Source organism: Montipora foliosa, chromosome 5, assembly GCF_036669935.1.
Source record: "Montipora foliosa isolate CH-2021 chromosome 5, ASM3666993v2, whole genome shotgun sequence".
NCBI lineage: Eukaryota > Metazoa > Cnidaria > Anthozoa > Scleractinia > Acroporidae > Montipora > Montipora foliosa.
Genome location: NC_090873.1, coordinates 5,180,293 through 5,192,792, shown reverse-complemented (window position 1 = coordinate 5,192,792; position 12,500 = coordinate 5,180,293). Strand labels below are relative to the sequence as shown.

General features: G+C 41.4%; 2 protein-coding genes across 2 annotated transcripts in view; one reads left to right on the top strand and one right to left on the bottom strand.

The window, feature by feature from the left end:
• Positions 1-8,298, top strand: part of LOC138003455 (sepiapterin reductase-like) — a 12,351-nt gene extending 4,053 nt beyond the window's left edge. The window contains exons 3-6 of the mRNA XM_068849537.1: positions 1-128; positions 388-538; positions 1,442-1,561; positions 5,189-8,298. The exon at positions 1-128 is cut by the window's left edge and continues 24 nt beyond it. Of these exons, the coding sequence (XP_068705638.1) occupies positions 1-128; positions 388-538; positions 1,442-1,561; positions 5,189-5,290 (501 nt within the window). The 3' untranslated portion in view covers positions 5,291-8,298. The remainder of the gene's footprint in view (positions 129-387; positions 539-1,441; positions 1,562-5,188) is intronic.
• A 4-nt stretch (positions 8,299-8,302) lies between these two features.
• Positions 8,303-12,500, bottom strand: part of LOC138003454 (uncharacterized) — a 12,195-nt gene continuing 7,997 nt past the window's right edge. Inside the window, exons 7-8 of the mRNA XM_068849536.1 lie at positions 10,988-11,251; positions 8,303-8,607 (exon numbers count right to left, since the gene is read on the bottom strand). Of these exons, the coding sequence (XP_068705637.1) occupies positions 8,318-8,607; positions 10,988-11,251 (554 nt within the window). The 3' untranslated portion in view covers positions 8,303-8,317. The remainder of the gene's footprint in view (positions 8,608-10,987; positions 11,252-12,500) is intronic.

The following is a 12,500-nucleotide window of genomic DNA, read 5'->3' as shown; positions in this document are numbered from 1 at the left end:
GCCATTCTGTTGAATAATGCGGGATCCCTTGGTGACACTTCAAGGTGTATAAAGGACATGTCAGACGTCAGTCCTGAAGCTCTTCAAGATTATTTCAATCTTAATATCTCCTCCCCCATGTTTATCATGTAAGAATTGTGAGAATTCTGTCCTTATTCTAGATACAAAAAAAAAGGTGCTTAAAGAAATGCTAAGAAAGGCTGCGCCTCTTGAGTCCACAACATTTTGACCACTGTGATCACAAATATCGTTGTCGATATTTAAAGAGTACAGACAACGCTGAACCACTTTCGATTTGTTATAAATTATAATGCTACAACAAAACTTCAGGATTTCTTGCAAAGCTTATATCTATCTATCATCATGATGATTGTATTTGTTTCTTAGATCAAACTTCCTTCAGAGATTTAAAGGAGTAAGCTGCACTGTTATAAATGTCTCGTCCCTGATGGCAGTGGAATCTTTCTCTCATTTTTCTTTTTACTGCACTGGGAAAGCAGCACGCGATATGATGTGTCAAGTGCTAGCTAAAGAGGAGGTATTTATTTTTTGTTACTTTCAACTTTCTGATTAGGAAAATCACTTTCAGTCATTAGCGGAGAGCAGGGTTTACCCCATAATAGCACAGACCTTCCAGTGTTGCCAGGGTTCAATTCCTAGAAACTATGTTGTACACGTACATGTAATGTAGGGAGAATGGATGACACAGTGTTAAGAGCACTTGCCTACCACCAATGTGGCCCCGGTTCAATATTGCCAAACATGGCATCACATTTGGGTTGAGTTTTTTGGTTCCCCGGTCCGCTCAGTGTTCCAAGAGGTTTTTTCCCGGGTACTCTGCTTTTCTACTCTCCTCATTGACAAAAACCAATGTACCATTTGATGTCAGCACAGTTAATCGAGGGACTGGTTATGAAATCTTTAAACCTTCAAAAGCGAGAACAATGTTTTGTTTTGGTCTGGCAGGGTTTCCAAATTAGTCACACATAATTTAATCGAAGGATTTCATTGGTTATCGTATCGAAAAAAGGTGTGTTTTGTGCAGGGTCAAGGCCAAAAATACAGACAAAAACATCAAACAAAGGAACTTGTTGAGTTTCATAACCATCTCCATGCATTAACTATGATGTCAGTTGTGTACTCTGTCCCCGATTATTGCCCCAGTGCTAATTGTCAATACGTGTAAAGTTTATTAGTTGCCCCTTCTTAAACTTCCTGTATTAACACTTGGTGACATTTTTGGGTGAACCTACCGGTATGTGTTGTTAACCTTTCAATGCCCGAGGGCCCCCACCCTCCCCCCCCCCTTCCCCCCTTCCCCCATTGACGAGTAAAATCATCTGGCGCTACACAGAGTAAAATCTTTACGTGGCCACTGGGAGTTAAAGGGTTAAACCAATGATACAGGTTTCTTTCATGTATCTGCCTTTGTCTCCTTCAGCCAGATGTGCGAGTGTTAAGCTATGCTCCTGGTCCTCTACGCACAGAAATGTATGATCAAATATGCAACACTTGCGGTAATCAAGAAATTGCATCTGCATTTAAGACAAGCAGAGATGAAGTAAGTTGTTAGAGGCACCTTTTTGTGTGCTAGCTATTGCAAACCATACTAAGAAACTTACTTCAGAGATATGTGTGGCTCAATTTTATATTAATTTTGGTTCAACTACAGTAGTTCAATTTTGAAATTTCCTTTGTTTCGAATAATGGTATGAGCCCAAAAAAAATTGACCTGCTGCTCCCAACTGAGTGGCTTCATAGCTCAGTCCGTAGAGCATTGCACCAGCCTCACAGAGGTCATGACTTCAAATTCCCTTGAAGCCAACTGGAGTTTTCAAGTGTCGCTAAGAGATAGTTGTCCAGTTAAGTTCGAAGATCACTGCTTTCTTTCATCACATTATGATATAAATGAGTAACTTTGACAAAGAAAAATCAAAATTGAACTGCTTTGAAAAAAATTTGAACCACATCAACAATGTATATTTTTTTAATTTTCCCTCTATGAAAATGTCTGCTGTGGTCAAAGAAACTCGAGCTTTAAGGATCCTCAGGGAAGAATTGTGTTTTAAGCTCTGGCATATATCTTTGGGTATTTGCTGGGTTGTCAAGGTAAATTGACCTTGGAAAAGATCTTCAAAAGATAATATTTTCACTAATAAAGATTTCAGTAGGTAACCTGTAATATACTCTCACCCAAGCATGATTTATCAGCGACGCAAGACTTTATTTTTTTGCAATCTAGAATCTAGGGATCCAGCGCCAATGAAATTCGGAGAAATAGTTTAAATGAATACCAGAAAAAAAAACTGAATTCATCAGGTTCTTGTGACATTGAAATAATACAACATGAAGAGAACGAGAGTGGAGCATTTGTCCTTGGATGAATCCTTTTGCTCGGGCTTTGATTATTCCAGATATCCCCCAAAAATTGAGTATTCACTACTTGTTTTATCGTTGTATAGAAGTAGTGTTACTTCTTTTCAACCTGGGACAGAAGGCGCAAAGTGTGATTAGAAATCAAGGTTGGCGTTCTCGACCAATGCTAGGCAGTTTAAGAAACGATGACAGCTATGACAACTCAACGCCCCAAAACAAGAATATCATTGGTTAGAAGAGGGAAAAGAATCGTGTTGCACGTGCGGCACGCGATTTAGCACGTGAAATCACCAGATTTTAGGTTTTAAGGACAACGTGAATTTTTGTATTCTGAAACCGCGCGATTATTTTATAGGATAATTCGCCCACATTCTTCGACTTGAACGAGATGGAATAATCGCGGAAGACATACGACAGTGCAAACGGCGTTTTGTCGAGGTCGCCGTCGTAGATTTTAAAATAGGGAGCTTTAGCAACGACGACGGCAACGGCAACAAGAACGTCGTCGTTACATGTGAATTCACGTTAATTATTGTAATCGCTTCACGACTATTCCAATTATTTTAATGTGACAAAGGTGTGGCAAACCCGCAAGAACGAAACTAGTATGAACGGCAATCAATTTAGGAGAGAAAATTAAAATTTGTCCTCAAGCGCTGACGTTCTCCCTAAAACCTCAAATTTGTTCATTTCACGTTATTAGGGACCTTAAGATCTACGACGGCGACGTCGACGAAAACGTCACCTCAAAATAGAACTTCGCTCTAGTAAAAGTCTTTCGCGATTATTCCATCTCGTTCACTTCATACAATGTGGGCGAAATATCCTAAAAGTAAATTGGTACGAGCGGTTTCAGACTGAAAATAGAGAACGAAAGATTCTCTGTTGCATGCTCACGTTGTCGTCAAAACCTCAAATTTAGTGATTTCACGTCGTCGTCATGCAGAGAACCGCAGAAATATGAGCTAAAATCCGTGCTGCACGTGCAGCACGATCATTTATGCTCTTTTAACCAATGATATCATTGTTTTGTGGCGTTTTCGTCGACGTCGTCGTCGTAGATCTTAAGCTCCCTGTTATTTCGCTGACGACGGCAAAGAAATGGACAAAAGTGAAAAAATGTACGTGCAGAGCGTGCAAAGCTATTGCTTTTGCTTACTAAATATTCAAATTTGTGACGTTCTTGTTGGCGTCACCGTTGTCGTTGCTAAAGCCCCGAATTCCTATTGCACAGCCAGTTGATCCGGTGAATTATCTGCAAGCAGATTGTTCACGAATTTGTAGGTTGTGCTGATGTGGAAAATTAACAGTAGGGTCTTCACCAATGACGAGACAGAAAACGAATGCGATGTGTGAAACACCGTGCAAACAGACGCAACGAATTTTGGCCAACAACTCCCAACATTGTTGGGTGTTACACGTTGCGTCTGTTTTCACACGGAAGACCTTAAACAGCAATGACCAGAACCAGGTTGCTGACCAGCGGTTGTCCTTAAAACAATGGTTTGCTGGGGGTGCTCAGTCTCGCGGGCTCAGAAAACCTGGTTGTGGTCAATTTTCTGTCGGGTTTTTCTTTTCACACCATGTTGCGTGTTGTTTGGGAGTAGTTGCACGAAGGTTGAAAATGGTCAAACTTTGGGGCCACCCCAATCTCGACCCCAGAGCTCTTCTCGTGACTGAGGGAGAAAAGAGCTCTGGGGAACCCTGAAACAAAGTGTCTTCTCGTTGGTTTTCGTGAACAACAATCAAAAGCGTCTCTAATTGGTGCATTCATGTTAGCACGAGGAGTGAGCAGGCGCAGTAAGGTTCAAATAGCCTATTTTTGGCTATAAGAACCCCACGGCGCATGTTCTCCCAAATAGAGTTTCCCAGAGCCCTGGGTCGACCCGAGGCTCTGGTGACGAGACTGGGGCCACCCACGCGCATTACGTATGGTCTCCGTTGGAGATAGCAACGCGTTAACATGTTGAAAACAAGATGGCAGCCGAATTTTGTAAGTTTACAAAGTCTTATGGGTTGTATCCTTCCCACAATACACTGGACGGCCTGATGTTGCTGGGAGTTGTTGAAAAACCTTACAATGACCACAACCAGGTTTTCTGAGCCCTCGAGACTGAGCACCCCCAGCAAACCATTGTTTTAACGAAAACCGCTGGTCAGCAAAACTGGTTCTAAGGTCTTCCGAGTTGTTACGTCCGTTTGGACACGACTGCCAATACCATCCAACATCTGCAGAACCAACAATTTTGGGGAGTTGTTGCCTCTGTTTGCTCGGGGTTTAAAGGGAACCTCCACTTCAACCAAAAAAAAAACTTTAAATCACGGCAAATAACCTTTACAGTCAAGTCAGTCTAAAGGATTTTCAAAGAAAGTGTTTCGAAAGAAGTAAGTTTTAGAATCGCCTATTTTTGTTTTCAAATTTCGCGTGCCCCGCCATCTTGAATAGTTGTGACGTGTTACGGTTGGGCACCCTATTGTTATTAGACACAAGCTCTTTGTGTCAGAACTATAGAGCAACCCGAACACGTCACAATTATTCAAGATGGCCGCGCCCGCGAAATTTGAAAGTGAAAATAAGCGATTTTAAAATTCACTTTTCTTGACAAACAAATTTCGATTAAATTTGTTTGTGAACACAATTTTCTTTGGTTTCAACTTATTTTGTAGTAAGAGTGGAGTTTCCCTTTAATGATGAGAGGTATAAAGCGGGAAATGAGTTTAGTGTCATATCGCTTCTTCATCAGGTATGGCCATAATTCCATACCACTAGAAAGTCATAATCTTGGCTTAAAGATTGTAACGTCATTTTCAGAACAAGATCCTGTCGTCAGATGAATCGGCTCGAAAATTGGTGAGCATATTAAAGGAGGACAAATTCGCGTCTGGATCACATGTGGATTACTATGACTGTTAGCAGAGAAAAGGTAAACATCGAAGCAACAGAAACAGCAACAATCACAACGACAAGAATGCCATGGTTACCCCGTGAAAGGAAAACTAGTTCGAAAAGACACTTTGTTGCGTCGGGATGGAAACAAAGTATATCGAAAAAAAAAACATACAAAGATTTTGTGCGCAAGTTAGTACATAGTATAGGGACGCAGCAGGGATGGCGCAGTGTTGAGAGCACTCGCTATCCACCCGAGTTAGATTCTCAGACTCGGCGTCATATGTGGGTTGAGTTTCTTGGTTCTTTACTCTGTTCCGATAGGCTTTTCTCCGGGTACTCCGGTTTCCCCTCTCCTAAAAAAAAAACAACCTACGATTTGATAAAAGTTGTTGTAGGATAGCTGATTACGTCACTGTCGATTGTTGGGTTGCAGCTGCAATAAAAACGTGATCTCCACGTGGTTTGCAGCATACCGCGGGTGACGCAAACGTGAGTGTTGATGCCTTCGACCAAGTGTCCCGGCTTCGATTGAGTTTGTTGGTTTTATACTCCAGAGGCTTTCCAGCGAACATTTGGGTTTGGGTTTTCACCTCGCCATCAAGTGATTTCATTTCTTGGGCTCTTGTCTTTGATCTCATTACATAACGATTGTTAAATCGCCATAGCTTAAAAGCTGTTCAAGTGCTGAATACTATGCTCACCTAAAGCAAAAAACTTGAGGGTCAAACTGTCTCCGGTGGGGGGGGGAAGGAATTCCTTGCGTGCCTTAGAATTCACCTTGGTTTCCAGGGTTTTTTCGCCGGGGATGGACGAGCGGGAAAAGCCCTGGGAACTAGGTCGGCGGGAAATTGTCGCAAGATCTTCGGTCTGTAAGAACAAGTTGATAGAAGTCTTTAAGCTACAGTTTATTAAACAAAGCACTCGAGTAAGGCATAGAAGTTGATTTCACACACAGAACATGTTCCACAAAGGGTTCAACTGCTGGCGTGTCCAGATGTTGATTTTAAACATCAGCCTCTGAAGCTGGCTGCAGAAAACTGCAAAACAAAATAACACAAGACGTATATTCACAGCCGTGCCAGAACAATGTGCAATTATTTATATTTAGTTGTTAATTTTTCAACCTCGGTTAATGCCTTTCTCGTGCTCTGATTGGTTCACTCAATCTCGGTTATCAGCTTTTAGTATAAATACACAGGTGATTATACAAAACCGCGCACTCTCATTGGTGCGCTATCTCGGATTATCAGCCGATAATCACCTCGACGGACAAAATGGCTGCCAGTAGTCGTTTTGCCACTGTAAGTGAAAATGATTTCGCGTTGAAATGTTTTTTTTTTCTCTTTTTTTGAAATAATCACCTGTGTATTCATACTAAAACAATTATTCGCCTCAGGCTCAGTGATTATCGGTGAATATTCACCGAGACTTCGTCTCGGTGAATATTCACCGATAATCACTTCGCCTTCGGCGAATAATTGTTAAATATACCTTCGTTTGACCTTATATGGCAAATGATTGCGCTAAGCGTTGATAAGCAAAATTTTTTTTCGCCGAAAAGCGAAATTTCTCTCTGAATATGGCAAAAAAAAACTCTTTTTTGGTGAAAAGTCTGGATCAATTTTGACGTTTAGAAGTACGCGAAAAGGTAAGAAATATTTTTGTGATGAGCCTGCGTCTGTCTAACCACCAGGCCGTATTACACAACAACGCATCTTCATCAAGTTTTTTCAATTTCGCTCGGATTTCCTCGTTCGAATTTCGTACTTCCAAATAAAACAATTATTCCATTCGCGCTTGGTGGATATGAGACTGGTTCTGTCTCCCACAGAAGACGTCGCCTGCGGCTCGTGATTTACGAATTCTTCTCATGTTCTACCAACATCCCGTGTGGTTTATCAGCCTATTAACCATAGAAACTTGTGGTCTATTGCTTAAATAATTATTTCAAAAAACCTCAAGGGGGTCGTTTGAAGTAATTACAGCGCGTAATTGACCAGGATGGCGAACACGTGGTGGTATGAGAAGACGAAACTTCTAATCGCTTTGTGGAGCGAAGATTTGGATCTGTCTTCTATTCTCGGAAGCTTTCCTCGGTTTTCTTCTCTCCTCAAGCAAGGAGATGATATCAAATCGTGGCAGCCTCGCGATACGCCGCCATTTTCTCTGCCTATTGTATTTGAATTTTCGCAGATGTGAACAGAACCATGATTGAAAAAAATTGAATGGAGTGTCATAGCCTGAATTATACTTCAGCTGATCATAATCAAAGTTGAGTGTGAACACGGCTTAAGACTTAAAGGGACACTTCGTGTTGGATATCATAAGTGGGCGCGCATCTAATTAGTTGTATTACTGGGCATAAGTGTCCTGTTCACACTTGGATTTTTCCAGGCTTCTTTTCGCAACTGATCAAGTTACTCCTAACTGCGATGATCACTTTCACTGAGGCAAGCGTAATGCACGAGTCACACGCCTGCTCATCGAAATTCCCTGTGACACGACTTCTGTTAAATTCCACACTACTTAGAAACAAGAAAACTAGAGAGAAAAGTTAAGTCACCAGAAACACCGACTGACGTAGGAGAGCAAAGTCCGAACCCGAGTCTCTCAATTACATTACATACATACATTACAATCGTGCCATCAGAAGATTATTGGCCAGTTCCGAGTTCATGTCAGCCTCCTCTTCAAAACGAGTCTAAGTGCGAAGATTTTCTCATCAAAATTAATTTTCATTCATATGTAAAGTAAAACTAATTACCATCACAAAAACTTCGCACGTAGACTCGCTTTCAAGAGGAGGCAGACATGAACTCAGAAATGGCTTATTTTTGACTCATTCCGCCCCAGGTCACTCAACCGCAAGAAGTTGCATTTTCTAACAGACAGGGGACAGCTCTCGGCTTATGAGAGACTAGGAGTCTCACCATTTGGGATGTGATTACAAAGGTAGCACATTCTTATTTTAAAACCTTGAGTGACGCTCCGACCGGAGTTGAACCCACGAACTGCGGCTGCGCTTATTTCGGAAGTTACTGACCAAAAGAATCATGGTTTCAGGGGACAATATCGTTCCTTACCTGGAAAAGGAGCCATGCACTGTGATTTGTTGCACTTGACTACAAGTGGGCAGTGTGCAGCAGTTACACGGCACACTTGCTTTGCACTCTGGTATTCCTGTTCACTGCCGCAACCCCGGAACTGAAAAATACTGTCGGACGTTATTAACTGTGTCACAAAGCAAGCCGGACTGGGTTTGTTGCAGACCGCGAATGTGGCTCTGCCCAGACAATGTGCTTTCCATCCTGCGGCAGGGCAGACGGGGCATTGAAAGGCCACTGTGAACGCAAATATTGGAGATTGGATGAGTTCATTTTAAGGAGGAGCTCGTCAGCGGGTGCCTCCCTCTCTACTAAATTCCTTGAGTTAATCCTTTTCTGAGTAAATTTATTTTTAGGAATAGGTTTTTTCCCGCGAAAAGCATCACATTCCCCTTGACTCTGAGATCGCGCTGTTTTTGTTGGCTTTTACAACAGTATGGCGTGCTGAATCTCCCAAGGGAGGTGAGGCGTTCTATAAATCAATCTACTCGCGAAAGGGGTTGACTCCAAGGCCAATAGACCTTTTTGCAGATACAGCGGCCATTTTGATTTCTATTGTTTCAAATAGCCATTATGGGATGCCCTTGCCCCCTGAGCATCCCATACTATCTTTCGAAACAATAGAAATCAAAATGGCCGCCGTATCTGCGAAAAAGTCTATTATAGGAGATAGAAGCTGCCCTTGATGAGCTCCTGTTTTAAGTCGACTTTACTCGCGATTTGCCATCTTCTGACGGTTATGATCATTCCAACTAATTTTTCTTTCGTTTCCTTTATCCTTTTAAAAATCGGAATTTTTCACTTCCGGTTGGGTACAAAATCGTGCTAGTAAGGAGACTGGGGATAGTAGAACTGTGACGTCAATACAAGAACGCAGGAAATTTTAGGGATAGAAATGTCATTCTTTTGTCTAATTTTGTAATTGCAACCAAATTCAACGCATCTCGTAAGCAGTTTCAGCAACTACTGAATCTAGAAAAAAAGGGAAAATTCGGGCCTTGGACAAAATTTCGTTCTTGTTTTGACGTCACAGTTCTGCTATCCCCAGTCTCCTTACTAGCGTGGTTTTGTACCTCACCGGAAGTGAACGTTCACCGGAAGTGAGGGAATTTTTCTAAATGTCTTTATCTCAGAAAACCATGATGTTTCGATTGAGTAAATAAAAAAAAATCTGTCATATACCCTAGATAAGTGTCGACTGTACTTATCACTGAAGCACAAATTTGAGACACTGTACAGGAATGAAATCTAATCAAGCTACTGATATCAAAGCCCAGGTGGTTTTTTTAGGAGAGGGGAAAACCCGAGTACATGAAGAAAACCCTGTTGGAGCAGAGTAGAGAGCCAACAAACTCAACTCGCATGTGACTCTAAATATGGGGTTCGAACCCGGGCCAGATTTTTGGGTCGAGTGTTCATCCCTTCTTCTCATAAATACAGGTTTTAACAGACCTCTCAACCCCAAAAGACCAAAAACCTGGAGATTTAGGTTTATCGATGGCGTCAAAAAGAATTAAAACCAGTTCATCAAAATAGAGTTTCGTTTCTGTTTATCATCGTTTTCCGCCATTTTGACAAAGTGGAGGAAGCGTATCTAGGTGCGACTTACTGGTAACGATAACCTTATTTGGCGTTTGTCTTCTAAATATGGTTTTGAGGTCCGTGTCCTGTCAACCAGTCGATCAAATATGACAAATATTCCTTAGAACTGTGAATCTCTACAGAATTGGCACCAGAACATCAATTTTACGAGGCAGAAATGAAAATACTCAAGGGAAGTGTATTCCATCGGCCTTTGAATCTGTTTAGTGAGATTGTTGTGCCTCGTCGTGAGACCGTCAGATTGCTCTAAAAAACCGTGAGATTTGAGAGGTCTGTTTTAGTGCCCAGTCTGTAAAGTTGATATATATTTGTATTTTTATTTCAAATGTTGCGCAGCGTTGGAGCGGTTTTCAATTGAGAAAGTAATTAGCGAATTGCTTTGGTTTTGCATTACTTCATTCAGTGATTGCTTCAAAGTTCTCGCGCCACTTTTTCAACCAATTAGAAGTAAAACCAAAACCAATCGTGGCTCCCGCGTGCACATTTTCCCGCGCTTTGTGTCGGCTACGTGTAATTACTTCGAGTTTTGATTGGTTTACTGGATTGTCTCCGTCCTTTTTGATTTGCCAAAGTAGTTACTTTGGTTTTGGTTTTACGACACTCGATTGAAACTCGCTCTATCCAATTTTAACTCCTTTTTAGTTTTAATGTTATTGTTAAGTCTTTTATTGTATTATTGTAATTTGCGGGAAAACCTGTTTAGGCGCAGGTCAGTCGCCGACTTTTTAGGAGATTGACGCGAAGACTGCAATTTCTTCATCGGCTTCAAATACAGATATCCAAGCGATCACTTGTCCTTAATCCCGAGTATATTTCATCGTTACCCCCAAATCTATCCCGTGTCCCGAATCCCGCATGAATTTCAACCCTCATCCCGCCAAACGTTTATTTAAACGCCACCTTTCCACTGAATCATGTTGATGTTACATTCTTCCACTTACACGTCCTCTCGATCTCGTGATGGCTACACATTAATACATTCAGAATTCAAACATTTCTTCATTGAAGCGCGTACCTGGCGATGTAGCCATGCACCGCGACTGCGTGCAAAATGCCGTGTTTACACAAGTCTTCTTTTTTCCGCATTCTTCTTTTTCCTTATTGAAAGTGTGCTTATCAGAACACTTTCGCTTCACCTCAAGGCGATTGTCGTCGGCGATAGTCTTGGTCAGCTGACAGCCGGCATCATTCCGATTGCAGACCTCGTATTTAACATTCTCGTCACACTCTGTTTCTGCGTTCTGTCCAATGGCGTGACATACAGGACACTGGAATGTTTCTGTAAAAGCAACATGAAGTTTCACGTTACTTGGTGTTAGCGTCACAAAGTGTCTCTCTAACCATGACCTTTTATAGCCAGAACCCAAACAAAAAAGTAATAGTTAATGCTATAAGGGACAGACGAGAAGGACATCTCGTGACAATTACACGACGTACGTAGATTAGAAGGTCACCAACGTAATATAGAGTGTTTTCACTCACGTGATCAGTAAACCTGTTTTTCAACCCGAAACAAAAGAAAGCGTTTGCATGATAACAGAGCTCAATTCCCGGAGGATTAGTTGGGTACACCAACATGGCTTCGGTTCCATTGTTTAGGAACACATAATGGCGGCCAACTAAAATATTCTTTTGTTGTAATGCTAATAAGTCTGTCTAGCCTCGCTACGACGGGCAAATTTGAAAAGAATATTTGTTTTAAAATGAGGGCAGTAGGTCTAATTAACACAAATACAATGGAATGAAAAAGTGGTCGCCATTTCTGAAAGTCGTCTATTCCGTTACACCGTATTCAAGTATTTCGTATGGCGCTGAACAGCAGTGTTTATTTAAGTCTAACACCCATTTTAAACCGGTTAGCGTTCAATTTTGGTGATTAGTTTCTATTTAAATATTATGAAAACTCGCAGTTGCTTATCGGCTTGCCTCGATGGTCCAGTGGTTATCAATGATACTAATTAGGGAGCTTTAGCAACGACAACGGCGACCGCAACGAGAACGTCACAAATTTACATATTTAGTGGGTAAAAACAATAGCTTTGCACGCCCTGCACGTGCATTTTTCATTTTTGTCCATTTCTACGCCGTCGTCAGCCAAACAACAACGTGAAATAGCCAAATTTTAGGTTAGTTTTAGGTTTTCGGTAGGACGTCAGCGCTTGAAGGTAAATTTTCATTTTCTCCCCTAAATTAAGCTTGACTCGTATCGGTTTCATTCTTGAGGGACTGCCACACCATTGACATGTTAAAAAGCTTAGAATAGTCTCGAAGTGATTACAATAATGAGAATTTATGTTTTGAGATGACGTCCTCGTTGCCGTTCCCGTCGTCGTTGCTAAAGCTCCCTAATGTCACTTATAGTCCACGTTAAACCTTCTCGACTTTCGCGTTCTTCAAAAATCTTGGAACTTAATAGCGTACCGTCCTTTTTCAAATTAAATTGACGAGAAAATTTTTAGGTATCGAGTTAACTTCATGTAACTGAATTGAGAGAGGAAATATCTTTCTCGTCTATCCCAACGTTGAAA